Here is a 22231-nt window from a genome sequence, read left to right on the forward strand (position 1 = left end):
TACAGTTGCCTAGAGTCACTGTTTTCCTTTCCTCCTCAGAAGTTGTGGAATTGGTTTTACTCACCCACAAAAATATTTTTACAGCAAAAACTTGTACATATTGTAAAAGTGAATAACTCAGCTTAATCTTGTATGAAAACTAACATGAATATAAAGGAATATGTAGAAAATTGAACCACCAGCTTTCAAACATAAAAAGTCATTAACATTAGCAGCATACATACAAATGTGTCCTGTGCTGGCTGGGAATAGGAATTTTAATTTTCTTCAGTTGTGTGGTTATAAGATTTTACGCTTAATCAAAATATGTGCAGTCCCTTTGTATCACTGGTGGGAAGACATGCTTAATATCCATCTATAAGTTTTCTGTAGTGTGGAGTAAAAATATATTCTACAGGGAAACTCTTCTTTGCTTTTTCACGATTTGATTATTTTTATTATCTACCTATCTATCTACAATCTTTGTTACCTTATTTATTATAAGTAATAGAATGGTGTTTTTACATTTATCACTGTATATACATTGAGCAGATCAACTACAGCCTTTAATTGTCTTGTGGACAGATTTCCATCACATTGTTTTTAGATAAATATTTTGCTCCAATTTGTAAATTCTTTACAATTTTAATTTTATTGAAGTATGAAAGGCATTTGAAGTATAAAATTGTGAGACATTTAAAGTGTTCATCATGGTGATGTGACATACATATCCACTGTGAAAGGTCTCTCCCTCCCCCCCAAAAAATCTGGTTAATTAGGGGTAATTCTTATTGTAACTCCTATCAGTCAAAATTAAGATCGTGTTTTGATAGAAGTCACATTCCCACATTTTCTGATCCAGAGCAATGGTTTTCAAAGTGTGGTCCCTTGATCTGCAGCACCCTGTAACATCTGAGAACTTGCTAGAAACACATGGCAGTAATTCAAATTATTGGGACTCACTCAGACCTACTGAATCAGAAATTCTGGGGATGAGGAATAGCAATCTGTATTTTCACGGGTTTGTCAGGTGAGTTAATGCACATTAAAGGACTGGCTCAGGATCAGGGAGGGCTAAATCTGTAGATTTGACTATCAGTTTCCACAAAAGAGAAAAATGAGGCTTGTTCCTATGCTCATTGATTCTGCAATCCAATTACAGTAGGTGGATGAACCACAGATGCATGAACAATACAGGATTCTGACAGCAGTTCAAGGCAACATCAAAAGATGACAAAGATGTTGTTGCCAAATGTTTCCCTATAAATCGTTTCTGTTGCTCCATTCTATACCACCTTCTGTCCACCACCAATTTCAAGCTATTCTTTCCCTTTCTCACCCCTGGTAAATTCCAAGCAAAGCCAAGATTTTGAAGGCAATGCAAGTAATAACTATTGCATGTTTTATAATGTTCTATGACCTTTTAAGGACATTTATATAGATTATGTTATTTGATCTTCAACAAGTCTCCCATAAAGTTTAACCTATTGGGAAATTTGTGTGCCAATTAAAAACATTCTAATGAAGCCCCTAAATTAATAACCACTTTTTGAAAATAGATTATATAAGGCAGTTTTATAGAAAATTATTTCTAACCCCTACAACTCTGCAAGTTGTCCCAAGATAGCAAATCATTAACTTAAGAATGTAGAAAATGTTTTAAAACATCACATAAAATTACATTAAAATGAAACATTAACTATTTCACAAAGTATATTAAGTCCTGTATAAATTTAATATGGTGCTATTTATTAAAAAAAAAAAAAAAAAACACGATGCTATTGTAAGAGAGAAGCCTTCATTTCCCAGTAATGAGGGGAGGGAAGAGAATGACAATATATGACTTCAAAAGTTCCTACTCTAAAAATATATTTATTTTCCTTCTACAATATAAGAATATAACACTCACCCTCCTACCCACCACCAGAAAGATCTAAAGTTACATTCAGAATTGGGATAATTTAATAGCTGTAAAAACATGGTAATTATTTAGAAACCCAATAGAAGTGGTACCAATAAAATTCCCTCATTCTTGCAGATCTCCTTGTTCCAGCTGCACTAGCTCCTCATTTGATGACAGGGTTCTCTTAGTCTCAAACATCTCAACCACACTGGTCTCTAGGATGTATTCATGGCCAAGACCATTTTGCAAAGCTCATGCTTTATTCAGCCTCTAGGACAGTTTTGATTTGGAGGGAACTGTAATTTCTGTGATCACTTGCCAGACAGATCCTCCAGCGTTCTTTGGTAGTGAATGGACCCTCTGTCAGGACCAGGCACTGGTCCAGGCCGTTCCTGATACAGCAGACTAACTGCAGTTTTATCTGCTTCATCCCCTCATCCGGGGAGTCGATGAGAACATCTACACAGGCATCAAGCCTTAAAAGTGGCATTCACACCTCGATTTACTGGCTGTGAAATATTTCTCCCTCGGAGGATCAGACAAATCACCTGAATTTACAGGCTGGCCAAGACAGTACTATCTGGGGTACAGCACTTTTGAACAGAAAGACAGACAATGTAAGTGAGCCATCGCTGAGAACTGCTCATCCCTGTCCAGGCTTCCTGTTAGATCACTAAATCCCTCTCAGGTTAGCTGAGGAGCTGGGATTTCCAAGTAGATCAATAAACACCTCACTTTTAAGATCATCTTCAGTAAGCCCTCAAGTGATATTTGGCTGCTTTAACCTGGGGTACTATTTTCTCCCACAGAAATAAAAGTCTGGCATTCAGGCATTCCTTTCCAGTCAAACTCCAACTTATCAACCGAAGGGTTTGTTTCAATAAGGAAAGCCAACATGTTAGGAGACTAGCAAGAGCTGTTTGTGTCAGAACTGCCATCTTCCTTGGTCATCTTAATGCTCTGCCAACTATCCCTCTCCCAGAATCTCACAAATCCTTGTTGGCTACCCACTAAAGTTTCCATTTTAAAACCATGAGTTCTTCAAAACATGAGTCCTCAATGGTAGCTTCTAAAAAAATCATGGTGCTCCTTGCTAAACTACTTCTGATCCTATGCCCATATATACTGAACAGGTGCCCATCAAAATTTTTTTTTATTGTAAATCAATTTGCTAGCACTTAAAAGTCTAAGTGCTTGACAATCATTAAACAAATATTTTCTCAATTTTGTGTAACAGAATGTAAATGGAATGACTCCAAGTACTTTTGCCACTAAGCCAAGTCTTAATCTTTGTCAAATTGCCCTAACACTTCAGATTTTACATGTAACTAATTGATAAACAGTTTCCTTTTCCTTTGGCATCTCTCACTGTTTGGCTTCTTTCCACAGATCTTTAGCACAGGTTTGAAACTGGTGTGAACATACGCTCCTGGCAAGTGGATTTTTAGAACTTTAAAAGGAAGAAGAAAGGCTTAACATTTTTGTATTCTTTTAGTTTTTCTTTCTGCCTTATTTTGTTTGGTTTTTTGTCTACACAGCAAAACAGAAGGCACAACAAGTGTTGTGTGTGGGTTTTTTTGTTTGTTTGTTTTTTTAGAAAAGGCAAGAACAAAGAAAGTAAAATAGAACCTGAGGGAAGCAGGAATAAACTTTTAAAAAGTAGGGAAGATAAACTTTCACAGGTATAAGTTAACTCAAGGAGTAAAATTCCAGGATAAAGGAAGATGGCCACATGTATGTTTCAAATATCCCCATAGCTGCAGAAAATTCAAATCATTCTGAAGATACTCTGTTGATACTATGGTAACTTAGGTTCTTTGCCCATTATAGCAGCTCGCCTACATGAGCAGGAGGCTCAAAGCTAAGAGCTCAACATCTTTTTGAAGGCCCAAAGGAGAAATAGACTCAAGTACACAGGGGAGACTGGTGGTTGCTGGGGAGGTGGGTAGGGAGACTGAGAGAAAGAGATGAAGGGATTAAGAAGTACAAATTGGCAATTACAAAACAGTCACAGGGATGGAAAGTACAGCATCTATACTAGTAAAAGGGTAATATGCTAATTAGGGTGGACATCTTCCTGCCGACCTTCCAGATGTTGTTCTGGACAAAGCTGCAGCAGCTGCAAAGGGCCCAGGCTCAGGACAGCAGTGGCAGCATCATAAGCCAAGTAATGTGGGCGGCACCTTCTCCTGATCTGCCTGGTCGCCTCCCGTGGAGGGAGGCTAGACTTTGGCTTAGGTCATGGTAGAGGCAGTTAAGGTCCATCTGGCCAGCAGGGGGGCAAGGTACAGGCAATCAGGATGGCAGGCAGAGGGGTTAGAGGCAATCAGGCAGGCAGGCAGAGGGGTTAGGAGTCAGCGGTCCTGGATTGTGAGAGGGATGTCCTAGATTGGAGAAGGTGCAGGCCAGGTTAAGGAATCCCCCTCTTTAGCCCCAATCCGTGCACGAATTTCATGCACCAGGCCTCTAATAGGGAATATAGTCAATAATATTGTGATACCTATGTTTGGTGGAGGTTGAATACTGGAAATATCAGGGAACCATTTTTGCAATGTGTATGATTATCTAACTACTATGCTGTATACCTGAACCCAATACTAAGCAATATTGGAAGTAAACTGCAATTGTAAAATAACTATAATAATTTTTAAAAATGCATCATGTGCAAAGAGAGGAATTATTTGGAATGACAAACCCATTTCAAACTAAATCATTTTAAAACATTGAAAACACTACCAGAAATATAAAAATAAGTACCAAGACAAAGGAGACTCCTAAGTTTTGGAAATGAGTCACACAGATGTATGCTACACACAGCAAAGACAGAGATATCATTGCTTCCCAAATCCATTTCCAAGAGATTTAAATGAGCAAGATTACCCCATCACGCCATATACCTAGATTGCGGTTTGATTTCCGGTCTTGGCTCATATGGGAGGCAACTGATCAATGTTTATCTCTCTCTTTCCCTTTCTCTCTAAACAAAAAAATCAATAAAAACATATCTTTGGGTGAGAATTAAAAAAAAAAAAAGGAGAGAGTGCTATATTGGCTGCTTTAAACTGATTGTTAACTTAATGTGCTAAAATAAATGTTCATATATGAAATATGTGGCAAATCCAACAGACATCTGTAGAAACAAAAGCTAGTCAAGCTAGTCAGTCCTTTTCATGTACCGTATATATCTAATACAAAATATTTATGTGTGCTGAAAACATTGTACATTGACGTATTTCATGTGTATGTATGTACCTGTACCACAAACCTCTGTAAGATTTGTTCAGCCCTTCAGGTAAGTTTTAATCTCATGTCCCAGGTTCTCAAAAAGTAGAAACTGTGCTGGTCTCCAAGAGTAAGTAGCCAAAGAAACTAATGAAAGGCCACTGACTCTTGGTGTCTTGATGTCTTGAGGACATCAAGAAGGTGTCTTGACCTTCTTGAAACACTGTATTTGCTTTATGCCCTTTCCCCTGCCTTAGGACCACTTGAGAACTGCCGAGTTTATAAAGTTACACAAGCATGTCTTTCCCTATTCCACTGTTATGCATCAGTAAATTCTTAACTCTTTATGGCTTATTAGTACATTTAAAAAGAAGAAGAGGAAAAAAAAAAGTCTGCTGCCAAAACCTGGCTCTGGAATCAGATGGGGGTGGGAGTGGGATTTGCAATCCACAGACAATAGAAAATTCTCATTGTCTGGCCAAAACGGGTTTGGCTCAGTGGATAGAGCATCGGCCTGTGGACTGAAAGGTCCCGGGTTCGATTCCGGTCAAGGGCATGTACCTTGGTTGCAGGCACATCCCCAATAAGGGGTGTGTAGGAGGCAGCTGATCGGTGATTCTCTCTCATCGATGTTTCTAACTCTCTATCCCTCTCTTTTACTCTCTGTAAAAAAGTCAATAAAATATATATTTTTTAAAAATTTCTCATTGTCTGAAATGTGAAGCTGATGGGACATTTGCTATCAGAGTCATAGCATGACAGTAAGGGCTTTCCAAAAGTGAGAATGCAGAGGTACATCATCACTATGAGGGTGAAAGATGAACAAAAATCCAGGCTAAGAAAATAAATGAAAAAAAAAAATAACTTCCTTGCTGCAAATTAACCCTTTCTTGTTTTTCACTACACATGTGACATTTTTCAAATATAGAGTCATCTATTAATTCAAACCCAGGCAGAAGAAAAGTGGGTCTAGAGGTCTGGGAGTGCCATTCTACCTCCCCCCACACCTGCAATGGTTAACAAACAATATTGGGCATTCTAATAAGTTGGTTTACTGGTATGCTATTTTTCTTAGAAACCTGGGACTTCCTTTTAAAATGCAAAGAAGACAACGATTGTTACGTTAAGAAATCCACATGGAACCGGTTACCTGCTTAAGGGGGAAGCATTTCCTTTGAGTCTATATCAGTTAATAAATTTGAGATACTTGGGGAGGTTGGGTGCATTGAACTTTTGACAAAGCCCAGAACTAAAAGAGTTAATGCATTATTTTACTTTGTTTCTTAATGAGAAAAAAAGTCTGCTGCCAAACTCAGCTCAGAATTCAGATGGGATGGGATGGAGGGTGATAATTTGCAGTCCACTGATAAAGCAAAATACAGATGATATTAGAAGAATTTCTCTCATGTGAGCATCCCTTTAACCAGAGTGAAGGTGCCTAGAGAAAATCGGTTGATTTGGTAGGTCTGCCTTTGCTGTCATTACCTGGATAGAGATCAGGCCCAGGCCCCGGGGAGCATCCCACTGGCCCATCTGTGGCAGCATCCTGTGGGGACGTGGCCGGCTGCAGGGGTTGCACGGTGAGGCAATCCGTGAGCAAGTCAGGATGGAGCTCTGCACTGGACCGCAGCTACAAAAAGGAGAAAACAGACATAGATGGAAAGGAAAGCTGTTCCTTGGAATACCTTGCTGGAATGGCATCATGCCCTAAGGTTCAATGCAATTCAATCCACAAATATTTATCAAGCAACAACTATCGGTTTAAGAGAGTCAATAAAAGAGTCGGTTTTCCAATCCTCATAACACCTGGCAAGTGCTTCAGGAAAGAAAAGAAAAAATGTGGCAAGAGGCAGATTTGACTTTAGTCCTGATATTTTGACTTCTGAGAACCCAACTTCCTATTATATTTCCTTGTATTTGCTCTGTATCTTATCAGAACTTGTAGCGATAACAAAACAAACTCAAGTATATTTAGTCCAGATTGGAAAGTGCTTTTAAAATACAGATATACCACAATGAAAATATCTTGGAGATAATTTAGAAAATTTGTCCATTGAGATCTGGTGCCTATAGCTATTACATGGCAGGAAAATACACAAGTTAAATTTTAAAATATTATGGAGCACGATTTAAAAAAAAAAAAGTCATTAACAGAAATAGAACCCCAACATAAGTTACATAACAAAAACATTTAGATAGTCATTTTATCACAATAACAAAATAAAGTCTTTATTAGAGTTACAAAAAAATCAAATAATAAAAATGTCAGAATAAAGTCTAGGTGCAAAGTTACCTGATCTCTCTATGAAAAAGAATTCTGTAAGTATAATTCAAATAGGAAAAAACCACAACATGAGATTGTTACCTAAAAATCTCTATATTCTGCTTATATAAAAACACAATACCTTAAAAATCTAGCAATGTATTTGTTACAGTTATTGCAAGTAGTTACCATCTCCAGTGTTTAAAGGAAATACTTACGTTAATATTTTCTTTAGTAAGACAAAAGTAAACCTTTAGACCCAGGGCTGGAGGACACTTATTCATCCAACAAATATTTATTGTCAGACACACCTCTAGACTCTAGGAATCCCATGTTAGGGAAAGTGACTCCAGAGTGGAATAATAGTGCAGAGAAGAAAGACAGTGAGGATGGAGGAGGGAGGGCAATTTTAGAAAGGAAATCAGGGAAAAGCTCCTGGACATGACACTTGCAAAAAGCTTTGAAAGAAGCGAGGGAGTAAGCCTTACAGACATAAAGGGAGGAAGAACCTGTCTGCCTTGTGGAGTGCCTGGATTATCTGAGAACAGTAAGGCTGGAGTGGTGTGTGCCTGGGGCCCAGAGAAGAGAAACAGAAGATGAACCAGAGATGTAGTGGGGAAAGGAAGTATGTTTAGTGTTCCTCTCACTCTCCCTCCCAGATTAGACAACCTGGAAAGGTCCTTCCAGATCAGTTTAAGCTCTTAAATCATCTCTGGTCTAGGAATTATCTACTGATGAAGGTGGGAGGCACACAGCAGAATCTCCTGGGTGGGGATTGCCTTACCACATAACCTTGGCATAAACATAAGACTTTAAGAAGGCAAAACAGAATGACAATAAACATTAAAAAATACAGCACACTTATAAAGAAATGCAATGTGAAATTTTTTTTTAACTTATCAAGTTAATAAAACCTTTTTTTAAAAAGTAGTGGTAGCTAAGGTACAGTGAGAGAGGCATTCTTTTCTTAAAAATTTGTTTTTTATTATTAAAAGTGTTTCAGATGTTCCTCTCCCCTCCTCATTAAACTCCTCCAACTTAAACAATGTAGAAGTGTACATTGGTACAAACTTTCTAGTGGTATCTCGCAATATTTTTTCAAGACCCATAACTTAAACCATTTGATCATAAAATTTGGCTTAAGGATATATTCAGAAGAAAGGTGAAGGAAGATTTATACCCAATATTTCAATGATATAGACCACATGTGTCAAACGCAAGGCCCGCGGGCCAAATCCATCCCACCAGGCCTTGCAATGTGGCCCGCACCGCGCTGTCATCACTGCACTCCGCTGCGTTTCCATCACAATGACAGTTTCTGACTGTTCAGTAAACCATTCGGCCCGCGATTTAGGCTGGATTTTAGATTTTGGCCCCTTCTCTGATTGAGTTCGACACCCCTAATATAGACTCTATATTATAGAGTATTATTTACAGCAATATCAAAAATCAGAAAATGTTACTTAAATGTCCACAATTAGGGCCAATAAATAAACTCATATAAATTTGATGGGGTATTATGCAACCACCAAAATAATGCTCATGATGATAAAAGCAAAACACAAAATTATATAGAAACAATGACATAAAAACACAGACAAAACCCTGTAAGAAAATATAATCCAATATTAAAACTGATTTTTGCTCCTACTGTCATTATCATGACTTTATTTCCCCTTTTGTTGTTGTGTGTGTGTGTTTGTGTGTGTGTGTGTGTATGGTGTGTGTGTGTGTGTTTTGAATACTTTCCTCTGCTTCCAAATTCTCTGCATTCCAATGACTTGTAGGAGGCTGGTTTTAAACCAATCCAAGAGTGTCAATAGGCTGTATTTTTCCCCAAACTTTCCATGCAATGATGTCAGATTGATAGTTTGAAATCAATTATGGTAAGAATATATACACCATGGACTCTGGCAAATGCTAGAAACTGAGGCATTTTTTTTTTTATATAGAGAGCTGGTTAAACACTTCCAGCATGCCTGCAACAATGACTCTTCTCCACACTCTGATCAGAAACACACACATTAGCAAGGTTACTACTTAGAGAGCAATATTTCTCAGATCTCAAAAAGCTTCTTAAAGAGACAAACATATGTCCAGGTCTTAGTCCAAGAATATGACCCTAAGTTTAGGGGAGAAGCATTTAACAATGGGGTGAATGAGACATAATTCGATTATCATTTCCTCAGCTTTGCCTCACTGGAATCTCTGACCAAGACTGTCTGAGCTTATGCCTAGCCCTCTCAGGGCCTTCGGAAAGCATGTTTGTTATTTTGGTACTAGCCTAACACATGCTGCGTAAGGAAAACTGGAAGAAAAAAATCAAGGCTAAGAATGAGTTCTGGTGATCGCTTTTAATTTATCTTCCTTTGTTAAAATGTGATCTGGGGCCCACATGGTCTGTTAAGCACAGACGTGATGTCTCTCTGCTTTCTATTACCAGCTCCTCTAGGGTTTTGCAGTTATCAGTATGGATGAGGTCTTTCCTAGGAATTTCATGGCCAGGGTTACTCCTGGAGTCAAAGGCAGGCACTGCTTCTTCAGCTTCAACAAGTATTCTTGTTCTCTGAGAGTGGGATTCCATCTGACTCTGGTGAGAGTTAATTTGGTTTTCTCTGGGATTAGGCATGGTTCTAGAAACTAGCTCTAAAATTGAACAAGCCTTGAGGACCTTGTGCAAAATTGCCAACGGAGAGTACTCTGCATAGTAATGCAGTAATGAAATGATATGTAAGTTTACCGTCCCTCTTGCCCTCCCTCCCAGATTAGACCAGCAAAGGGCCTTTCAGATCATTTCAGGCTCTTAAACATTCCAGGAATGCCTAATGGGTGAGGCAGGAGGCACACAGCAGAATCTTCTGGGAGGGATGTCTTTCAATAAAATATGGTTTCATCTTTGGAGTAAGAAACTCAACTATGGATATGAAACAAATTATAAAATGTGTATTTCAAACACATCTGCTTAGCTGCTAGGAATATTTAAAAAAGACAGAGGAAAATTTTTCAATGGGAGATGGTATCTCACTGCGGTTCTCAGACCTGGGCATGCACCTGCAGGTCCCCGGAGTTGCTGACTCAGTGGGCCTGGGATGGACTTCAAACAAGTTCTCAGGCCACAATGCTGCTGCTCATTTGGGGATCACACTTGCAGAAGCATCAGGCTCTAAGAATCCCAAGGACAGCTAAATTTTTTTTTTGGTTATGAAGAGAGAAAACAAATTATGAAAATAGGAACTTATAAAAACCAAACTGTCTTTAAAACATGAACTTTATGTAACCATTTCTTTTTATGTCTCTCTTCAGACCTCAAAATAATAAGTGGTTCCATGAGATTTGTGTCTTAAAATTAATGTGGATATTTTCTTTCACAGGGATAGGAAGGGTTAAAAAATTCAATCCAGTCTAATACCTGCTCTTAGGAGAGAGACTTGCTTTTTGTGGTACCTTTACTGCTCTTTGTGGAAAGAAGAGAAATTGGAGCCCACTGATTATGTAGTTTAAAGGGCTGCTGTGTTGGACAACACCAGGGACCTTTATTTGCATTGTAATCTATATGAATGGCACCCCTGGAATTCAAACTCGGCTGTCCTAACCATATCCCATTCATTCCAGAGTAGCACTGTCCTTCCTTATCTTTCTCATTCATTCATCGAACACATTTTTATTGGGCCTCAACCATATGCCTAGCATATGCCAGGCACCGTTCCAGAGGGTTCAAATATTATATATCAGTAATCAAAACAAAGTGTATGTTCTGAAGAATGGAGTCAACAGTAACAATTAACTAAACAAGTAAACTGTATAGAAGTTGGTAAGTGCCATGGGGGAAAAAAGAAAAAAGATAGAATTAGGTGGGATTGGAAATGTTGGGGAGAGTGGAGGCCTGACTGAGAAACTATATTCAAGCAAAGACTTGAAGAAGGTGAGAAAATTAATTAAGTACATTTGAAGGAGGAACTGAAAGGAGGCCTATGTGGCTGAAGTGGGGTGTGAAAAAGAGAAACACAGGAAATGAGGTCTGAAAGGTGAGGTGGGGAGTCCTAGAGGGCCCCACAGCCTTCAATTAGCACTTTGGCTTTAGTGTTAGTGAGCAGGGAACTCTTTCTTGGAAGGTCTCCACCATTTGCTTCCTGGGATACTCATCTCATCCCCCATTACTATCCACAGCCATAGAGGCGCTTAGCCTCCCCTTCTCTGAGATTCTGGGAGGTATGGGCACCCTGAGGTTAGTCCTGTGTCAACGTGGCTTGACTGCATTGCCCAATTATCCAATCAAACACTAAGTGTTGCTCTGAAGCAATTCTGTAGATGGAGATGACATCCAGAGCCAGTTGACTTTAAGTAAAGGAGATTATCTTCTATTAATATCTCATCACCACTGTGCAGACCTTGACACCATGTCCTTTAGGGGAAGGGGCCTCTGCAGGAGTAGAGAGGGAAAAACAGAATGGACCACTGCTGTTTGGTAGCTACTGTTCCTCTCCTCCCCACTCCCGGGGCTTTGTCAGCTGCTTTGGTCCTGGGCCAATAACATGAACACCTGCAGTTGAGAAAAACAAAGCATGGCATGCTTTGTTCCTTAACATCTACACATAACCACAAACACAGTGGCCCCAGGACACCTGACATGATATGATCTTGACCCAGGGTCATCCCTGACCGCAGCACCCCTCCCCAAGAGGGGACATGCCACCTTATCCCTCCTGATTCCCGAATTCCCTGCTCCTCTCTTTGATCTTCCTCCTCCTCTCCTCTCTGGGAAGCTGAGTCAGACTGTGTAGGATGGCACACTTCTCTGTGCTCCTCCATGGGTTTAGATGGGGGGATCAGAAAGGGCCTCTGTGGGGAGAGGATATTATGGGCTGAGACCTGAATGAAGAGAGAAAACAAGCCATGCAGATGAGACACAAAGGGGAAATCTAAGGCAGGAACAAGCTGGTGGCCCTAAGAACATTACCTCAGGCAGTGAGCAAGGCAGCAGAGGGAAGAGGGTGGGGATGGGATCAGAGCAATAGCCAGAAGGCAAGTCATGTCCAGCCTCCAACACAGGAAGATTCAGTATTTGATTTCATTGCAGCAGCAAGCCAATGGGAGGATGTGAGCAGAAAGTTACTCTTTTGTCTTATATTGTAAATAAAAATAAAATAGCTCTGATTATTGTGTGGAAAACAGGTGGGAGGAGGTCAGGAAGGCCCAGTAAGGGGTTACTTCAATAATCCAGATGACACATGCCAATGGTTTAAAGTCAGAGGTAGTGAGAAGCCATCGGTCTGTGTTTTGAAGGTGGAGCTCAATGAAATGTGGAATCTGAGAGAAACTGGGGAATCGAGGATGGTCCCTGCTTTGGACAAGAGGAACAACAAAGGAAAAGAGAGGAGTAGGTTGAGGTGTATCAGCAGGTTGGTCTGGAGAGTGTTAAGGTTCGGATGATCCAAGGACATCCAGGTGGGCAGCTGGAGATCAGAAGGGGGGCGGTCAGGGACAAGAATGGGATTGGACCACTAATAGTAACCTGTCTACTATACAGGGTACCTACCCTCGCCAATCCATTTTGGGATTTCAGAAGGTCTCTCCTAAAATAGAGTTTATTATGTCATACTCAAGATACAAACATTCTCTCCTTCTGTTTGGCACACCAGCCCCAAAAGACTAGGACAAGAAGCCTCTGTGATGTGATTCCCCCACATGCCAGGGACAGACCTTTCCTCCGGGCTCCACAAAGGCCCCTGCTTCTTTCAAGAGCACTGCCCTGCTGTTTGCAGGCATCGCTTTTATTATGTGCTTCACCCCTCCTGCCTGGAGTGGCTTCCTCCTCTCAGTGGACCTCCTGCTCACATCCTGAATGAAGCCCCTTCCGACCAGGCCAGCCCACACCGGGTCCAGGGAGAACTGCAGTCTATGTTCAACAATCCTGCATCTGGACACGTGTATGGTTTTATTTCCTGTTAGGATTTTCTTCTGCACAACGGTGCTGTAAAGTCCGCAGGACCTGGCTGACTGGCTTAAGTCCGAAGCGCCTGGCAGGATGGGGTTAGTGTCCTGGCAAACTGTTCAGAGCCAATTGGATTTGTAAGAATGAGACACATGTCTTTATCTGAAGGAGGTGACAATCACTGGTGTTATGCAGATGTGTCAAAGAAATACAATGAGGTCCTTTCTGAATTACCCTCGGAATGGAGAATTTTTAAAGGTAATAGTAACTACAGCAGAGGCCGCTGATGCTCTGCCCAGATCCCCTTTGGCCACTTGGAATAGCTCTGTGCCCGCCCCTCCCGAGTTTGGTGTGCCCATCCCCAGCTCTGTGTACTTAGCCACAGCTAGCACCTCCTCCCCACAAGCACACGTGTACACACACACACACACACACACACACACACACACACACACACAAACACGACTACCCAGTGCTCCTTTGCCTTGGAGTGCAATAAACTCAGAGCTTTAAGTTCTGTTCCAGAGCTCCCCCTCCTGCCTAACGTCTTCCCTTTCCCTCATTCCTTATCAGATTCTCCAGGGAGCACCTCTTTAATAACTCACATACACCTGAATCTTTGGTTCACAGTCTGCTCCAGGAGCACCCGACTTATTAGTTGTAAACATCCCCACATTTTTATTTGGTTCAGGAATGCAGAGAGCCAATTAGCAGCTCTTCCAGGATGCTCAAATGCACATCCCCTCCCCTCTGCCTTTCAGTCCACAATCAAGGGGTACAGTAATCAGGTAATTGATGAAAGTGGGGTATTCTGACATATTATGCATAACACTAAAAGCGTAACTGTGGAGGAAACATAAAAAACAAAACCATCGTTTACAAGAATAATCGGCATTCAAAGGGGCTTCAGCAAATATCATCAGGGCCAAACCTTTACGTTATGTAAGACTTTAACAGCAACCCCAGTCAGTAGCTCTCAGACTTTGCTTGATTCCCTGTAGTCATGGACGACTTCTTCATCTTGGCAGTTAACTTTAATTTTATACACAGTTCTAGTTGTCAGGAAGTTTTTATGCATGAGGAGTCTTGATCTAGCTTTCAGCAACTATGAGAACTCTATGCATCTGTCTAAGCATAAACCTGCATTAAGACTCGTGGACATCCAGGGAAGAAATGGGACAGCTCTGAGTCTCAGAAACCAAGCTAAGAGTCTTTGACTGTTAATGATCCTGATCTTCAATGACCCATTATAGGACTTAATTTCTATCCAGGTGCAAGAGGACAAACTGGCTCCTGAGCTTCTGTCCAATATCCCATTATGGAATATCTGTTCCAAATGATGGTTTTTCAACGTTGACAATGAAATCACCCATCAGGGCTTGACAAGGCTCCTCCATTTGGAAATTTGAGCTGTTTCCCTAACAATGTAGGGATTTTTCCCAATACATAAAAACAAGGCATCGTCCATTGTGATTTTTATTTGTTGTTTTGTTCAAGACCATTCTGTTAATGTTTATAAGCTCTTGAAACAAGAGACGGAAATTCTACTCCCATCATTTTCTCATTTCAGATATGACTGAATAATCGTCCAAGACTAAGTGAGTCAAGTGGAAATAATTAGGAGAGGGAAAGGGGCCCAGATTCTCCCATGTTCAGTGCTGTTACATTCTACTCCAGGAGCAAAGGCATCTGTGAGCCTGCGCGGGACACACTTCCAAAGAAAAAGAGGCACAATCAAAAGCCTTTTGTTTTTCCCTTTCTCCAATGAGTATAGTCTATCTGGACATAAATGTTTATGCATCATCTTGTAGGGATATTTCTTTGTTCTCCAGAAATCAAATGCCACCAAAATATATTTCTGGAGAAACTCAGCCAGAAGGAGAGACTAGTAGGCTTTTCCCCCAGAGGGTTAAGTTTAGCACCAGAACATTCTCATCAAGCATTTCTCTATGACACTTGGAGCAATGCACCTCTCAGAGAATTAACTCATTTCCCAAAGGCTTAAAAATAATTACAACAAGTTAACCTATTATATTAATTGCAACTAATTTCCAGCTGAATCTAAAAATTCTCCCTGTAGGAGATTCTTTAGCATTGACATTTATGAAGTGGCGTTGGCCTATAATAGGTAATTAATTTCCCACAATCTGCTATCAAATTAACTTCTTTTGTGAATGACCAATTTGCAAAGAGGAAAAAAAAATACGAGGGTGAAAAACAGCATTAGGAGAAACCTCTTTGGGAATTGGAGATACTGTCCAATCAGGCACCCTGAACTTCTATCTAGGAAATGCCTATGTGGTTAGCAGTGACTCCATAGGCCAAAATTTTAATCCAGAGCTGATTAATGAACCTACCAAAATAATTGAATTGGTACATATGCTGGGGTACATCTCAATAAGAGACATAAAATATCAGTACTAGTGTAGATACTACAAAACTAGTGTTTATTTATGGAAAATGTTTACAGAAACAATTTCAAGGTAGAAAGGAAGTAGAGTCTAATAATCTCATGTGCCAATTCTACCGCAGTGCTATCCAACAGAGCTTCCTTCAATGATGGAAAAGGACTGTGATGTACTTTTGGTAGCCACTAATGAATGCTTGAAGTATGGGTAGTGCAATTAGATAAAATTAAAAATTATTTTACCTAATTTCAATTAATTTAAACAAACGTATGGTATTGAACTGCACAACATTATCACATAACATGTTGGCAGCTTAGCCTTTGTCCAAATTCCTTTGATGGCAGGGAATTTATTCCTTTACAACTCAGTTCCTCCATTGCTACATAGGTCTAATCATTAGAAAGTTTGATTTAAATTAATCTGTTGCCCTATCATTTCCACCCACTGGGGTGTATTCCTCCCCTCTTCTATTGGACCACACAGAGTAACTTTGCTCATACTGTACTTTATAGTTTGTTGTTGTTGTTTTAATTTGAGAAGCCTCAAAATATTATAGAATTTCAGCCCTGAAAGGGTCCATGAATTAGTTTCGTTGTCAGCCCTTCTTCAGCAGTTTTTTTTTCTCTATAGATTGAACACCTTTAGTTTTTTATATCTAAGAGATATTTTAGTAGAAGGAGCTTGAGGTTTTTAGTTTGATAAACTGTGATTCAACTACTGTGTGATCCTAGAGACATAGTCACCTGCCTGGATCTAGTTTCCCTTCTGTAAAATGAGGATAACACCATTGTGCTATCTTGGTCACTTTCAGGACTAAATGAGAGGATTCACAAAGCAGTTGGCACACAGAAGACACTAATGTGTCAGTCCTTCTCTCTCAGGTAGCTTATTATTCCATTCACCACCCCAGTTTCTCTCAGCACCGGACCTCAATGGCCAATGAATGAAGATATCCCAATCCTAATGCAGTGAACCAGCTGTCTGACCAGGACAAAGTATAACAGAGCAAACACATCCCTTGTTCCAGACTTTCTACCTTTATTGATGCAGCCTAAAGAGTCTATTAGAACCCTCTGGGTTATTATGCATAGCTTTATAAACAGAGTCTGGGAACAAACAATATCCTAATCAAGATATTAGCAGAGTTTTAGAAGATAAATATTACCTCAAAAAAAGACTATAGCTAGTTTGGACTTTGGAAAAGTCCAAAATATATTGGAAATCAATACCAACAACAAAACATTTTCAGAACACTCTGAGGATATCTATAGATGTCCCACTTACCAAAATCTGTATTACTATCTAGCTATCCTGGACAGAGTTGGGGAGCAAAGATTCACAAGTTTGTTGAAATCAGAGAGTCATTCAGCATGGACTCTATGTATTGTTATGTCTGTGAAAACACCATTTCCTCCTAAGTCAATATTACTCTAAAACTGACACGAAGCATCTTTACTCATTTTTTTCTTCTTCTGACTGGAACATGATACATAAATGGACACAGTCAGAAGTATATTCAAACTTCATCTGAAGGAACATCTCAAAAGCAGAGTATTAAAATAAAGGCTGATGTTTTAGACAAGTAAAAAATTATTATTATGGATTTTCACAGGGCTATGAGAAACATCCTCGCTTCGCCCTTTGGGGCCTGGTGAAGGGGTTGTGAGTTCCCTAAGCAAGAAGAGGGCTTACCTCTATCATAACTTCATAAATTCCTCCTGACACTGGCTCACTGCACTAATGTGACCACACACATTCTGTCCTATCCAGTCAAGTGTGCATTTCCTTTTTATTCAAGTATCTCAAGGTTTAATTAAAGCAGCCAGCTGTCCAGTAATCACTCCCCCACCCTCTCCTGTATCTTACCAGCTCCTTATATTTTGCCTTTGAATTGATTTCTGCCTGTGCTATAGTTTAGGAAGAGTGGGGAGAGACTAACTGCAGGAGTCATTTTTTCCTTCCTATTGCTGAATTGAAATGAATTGTCTGCATAAAGATTTAAGGCTGATTTTAGTGTGCCTGAGTGTTTGGACAATTTGTTAAATGCCTACTTCTAAAAGTTGAAGGCTGTCATCCGATGAAGAACACTTGCTCTCGGCTGTCCCATCCATCCTAAGTCAGTTTAATTTTCCTCAAGTACATGGATGACATCACTCCCCTTTTAGTGACTCTTTCTACCAAACATTACCTACAGCCCAAACTCATGGGCTTTAACAGGTTGTCTCTCACCTAGCTGTGTGATTTCATGCCCCATGTCATTCACATCTGATGCTATCTTCCTGGACTCAAGCCTCCCTCCTTTGGTGTCCCCTTTGCTCCAGCCTGTGTATCTTTCACACACTCTGCACCTTCTCCAGGCACCAACTCAGTTTCACTCTGTATTGACGTTTTTCCAGGTCCTTCCATTCCAAAGTCATTTCTTGCTTTTTGAACATTCCAACAGCAACTTCTTTGTATCATTCTGATGCTATTTCTGGTTTTCTACTTATTTATATTAGTTTGTATCATACTTATTTATAAATTGAGTATGTGTGTCATAGAAGAAGAAGGAAAAAAAGCTCCTTATAAATAGAAACCATGTCTGTTTGACCATGCAAGCTAAAGCAACACTTCTTTCCCCTACCAAAGGTACTCTATAAATGTTTGGGGAAATGTGTGAACAAATAAATGAATAACAAATGACTCAATAGGTACTAAGAATTCATTAATCTATGCTTATCCCCTAGGACAGCCCCTAAATGCAGACAAAACCATGTCTTCATGAAGTATGGGGGAAAAGAGTGAGGTAATTTAAGCATTCCAAAATTATCAACTAAGAATAAAATTGGAATTAGCCAAGTAAAACCTTAACAGAAGTTTTTAAAGAAGAAGAAGAAGAAGAAGAAGAAGAAGAAGAAGAAGAAGAAGACGACGACGACGACGACGACATTTGGGAAGTTTATTTCCTTATAATACTCAGTCCCCATTGATGCCAAGTTTTACTACATAATACTATTCACATTTATTTATCGCTACTTGGAATGTGCAAATGAGCAATCCTTCCAATAGGAAATGCTAATTCATTACATTTATATTTCGTATCTCTCATTCATCTGGAAGGGCTGGGAACAAATCCAATTTTCTACCATACTTTTAAAGCTTCAATGTCTAGCATATATTTTTGATAAGCAGAGCACAGAAATATCAAGCTGAGTGGGCCGGGAATAAAACACTCATGCCCTCTTTTTGGCAATCTACCTGCCTAAGATGAGAACCTCCATCCTCTAAATTAGGGGTGTCGAACTCAATCAGAGAAGGGGCCAAAATCTAAAATCCAGCCTAAATCGAGGGCCGAATGGTTTACTGAACAGTCATAACTGTCATTGTGATGGAAACGCAGCGGAGTGCAGTGATGACAGCGCGGTGCGGGCCACATTGCAAGGCCTGGTGGGACGGATTTGGCCCGCGGGCCTTGTGTTTGACACATGTGCTCTAAATAAATGAGCAGCTGTGGCCCCGGTTTCTCTGGTCACTACCTCACATACCGCCTTCAATTCCACTCCAGAGCCATTTCCCAAGTCCTCAGGTAATGCCACCAATGTATAGTAAGAGCTCGCCTGTAACGTTATTTTTATCAATGCACAGAAGGATTTTACTGAAGGTATGTCCACTCTCTCATCCGAGAACAGTACATCTTAGAGTGATACATAGACCACACGTGCTTTCAATGCTTTGGTGCAATGGAGCTCTTCTCTTAGGGCACGGGCAAGAAGGCCTGGTTCAGAGAAACTCTGTGGGGTGAAGACCAAGACAGGACCTGGACTCCTCTAGTCTATGGATTCCTGCAGGCTATGCAGCCTCTGCCAAACATTTTAATGTTTAGACTCTGCTATTCGTCCTCTCGACACTGACTTCATTTTTGTCTTTCTTATTATCATTTCACCCCCTGCAACGAATAAAATCTCATCTCAAAATAATAGTAATTTTAAGTCCCACCCAAGAAATCTAGACTAGAATGCCAGAAACCCAAGGGCAGTGTAGAAGGATGAGGAGGACTGCTGGCAGTCACTCTTGATGACAGGATTATATCTCAGAAGCTCTGTCCTAGACTACACAGCCTTGCTGGCTCTGACAGAATGAAGAAAAAGGAGACCAGGCCAACCTGTGGAAGCAGAAACAGGTGTTGTCAGCGCAGCACATTGTCCTCTATGCTGGAGAACATGGTGCTATTTCTCTTCCTTATGTCCTGCCACAAATGCTTTTATTCCCGTCTACAAGGAACTCCCAACACATTGTTCTGCTGTGTCTGACTCCACTTTCTAATGCTCTCTAGGGCCTTATGTTGCTTTCTCTGTCATCATTATTAGCTCCCTTGGAAAGATGCTATTTTGGAAGTAGTTTCATATTCTGACACTAGAGGAAACCAGTACCAGTTGTAGCCACTCCAGATCTCTACAAAGAGCCCCGTCCACTAGAAATAAACTTATCAAAGAAATACTCTCTCTATACATGTACACACTGAGGGAAAGGAAAGTGTCATACAAAGATGTCTCCCTTTCATCCCCAATAATTCCCCAAAATAGAACTAGAGAAAATAGATGTATATAATCAAACAACCAACATTTTAAGCTAGTGTGTGTGGGGGGGAGGGTGGGTGCATATTTTGGGCATGACTTTAAAGAAAGAAAATTAGAGATTTTATTTTTAATTAGAAATTAACAAGTCAGCAATATTTCATGTAAAAGAAAATCTTAGAAACAAAAAGTAGAGACACTACGGAATAATAATCATCCATCCTTCTGAAAATTTTGCCTTATCATCCGCAGATACTAAAGCCTGTGCTTCTTAGCAGAAACCCAAGATCTGTTGAAGTGGAAAGCACACGTCTGTGTGAGACTCCCATAGTAATCAAACATCGAGGAAAAGTAGCATGTGAAATACAGGTGACTTGATTTTACCCCTGTATTTTGAAGATCAAAGGAATAGCTCTATTCTACCAACCAGACACCCCCACCCCCTAGTCTCCTACCTCCCTACTGCGGAATGAAGCAAATTCCTTGGTTTCTCATGTCATTACCACAGGCTGAAATGATGTAACAATAACAGCAAAGAGGGGTGTCCCCCCTGCATCAACTCTCTAATCAGTTTCAAAGTATGTTTGGTTGGTTCTCATTGACGCCACTCAAAGGAACCCGTCACTCGTGGTCTCAAAAGTTTACAACAAATTGTGTGAATAAATTCTTTAAACAAGTCTGTCCATTACTAATCCTCCTTTGCCAACATCCCATTCAGGCAAAAATTGCAGCGCTCCACGGTCCCTGATTTATATTTCATTTTGAGAACCGGAAGTAAAGGGATTAAAGTTAAGGATTAAAACACTCTTTACTGCATTTTTTTTCCCCTTCCCAAATGGCTTCTTGGTTGCCATGCCTACTGTTCACTGGTCCTTAGCCTTGAATGTAAGCCTTTTGCCTTAATAAAATATTTTAAATGAGATTTCATGGAAAACAATAGGCAAAGTAGCTTTAAGTTCAACAATTTCTCCTGAAAGAAGCAAGAATTATTTTCAAACATCTTCCCCCCACCCCCCTCCTTTTATTAGTATCCTCAAGGGCAAAATCTAAACTAAAAGACAGTACAGGAACAATCTAAAGATATACAATGGGAACTCAGAATGAGGTAGCAGAGGCAGGAAGAGATTACTCCGAGATAGTGAGTGGGTCATTAGCTTATAAACCCATGTTTGCAGGAAGATTAAGGGTCCTTGGGAATTTATCAAATGTCGCAACACCACAGAACATTTTAAAGGCAAAAATGCACGTAAATGCAGTGTTGCAATTCCACATTGCAAATACCAGGCAGGAAATGAAAAACTGAGGTTTTCACTGCCACAAAGTAACTTAACCATGTCAATGTAAATATCTCTGCTTTGTATGCAAGTAATCAGTGTTCTGTGGTGTCCGCATCTGCACAGGAGTGTGGCCAAAGAGGCAATGGCCATGGACAGCATGTACTGTTGGGGCTCAAGATTCTGTATGCACAGTGCACACAGCTGATGCTGAGTTGGGCGTTGAGAAGGGAAAGTGGTACTGACAAGTGAGCAAACACAACTGTGTTTGAGTAGTTCCTTTAAAATCATTCCCCTGACATCCATTTTAAAATGTACTGCCTACATTCCTTTAAAATGCCAAGGAAATTGAATAGTAAAGCTCCATTTTAAAATCTATTCTTAGAGTCCAATACCAGGATGGGCTCCAGAATAAATTGTGCAGTGACTTCTAAGGTACCACCTCATCCATTTTTTCTCATTGCTCCCTGATGCTGTGTTTTTCTCAGCCTTGTCATCCAATGGTTTTAAACTATTCTTTTATCCCCCAGTGACTCTATTGAAACTACCTTCCCCAGGTGCAAGTATACTCATGACTTCTCACTTCTTCTGAACCCATATTCCTATTAAAATGACCTTCCCTGCATAGATCCAGAGAACAGACACAGATGCTATATTGATATATTTATGCTGTGAAAGGACTGCTGCATTGTCTTTG

At 40.1% G+C, this 22231-nt stretch overlaps 1 protein-coding gene across 4 annotated transcripts in view; it reads right to left on the reverse strand.

Moving 5' to 3' along the window:
• The window catches only part of GLIS3 (GLIS family zinc finger 3), a 431194-nt gene that overhangs the window by 59073 nt on the left and 349890 nt on the right, over positions 1–22231 (reverse strand). For all 4 annotated transcript variants that reach the window (XM_036433938.2, XM_036433937.2, XM_045580161.1 and 1 more), the window contains one exon: positions 6590–6734. In XM_036433938.2, the coding sequence (XP_036289831.1) occupies positions 6590–6734 (145 nt within the window). The remainder of the gene's footprint in view (positions 1–6589; positions 6735–22231) is intronic.

The sequence above is a fragment of the Pipistrellus kuhlii genome, unplaced genomic scaffold (assembly GCF_014108245.1).
Source record: "Pipistrellus kuhlii isolate mPipKuh1 unplaced genomic scaffold, mPipKuh1.p scaffold_m20_p_12, whole genome shotgun sequence".
Classification (NCBI taxonomy): domain Eukaryota; kingdom Metazoa; phylum Chordata; class Mammalia; order Chiroptera; family Vespertilionidae; genus Pipistrellus; species Pipistrellus kuhlii.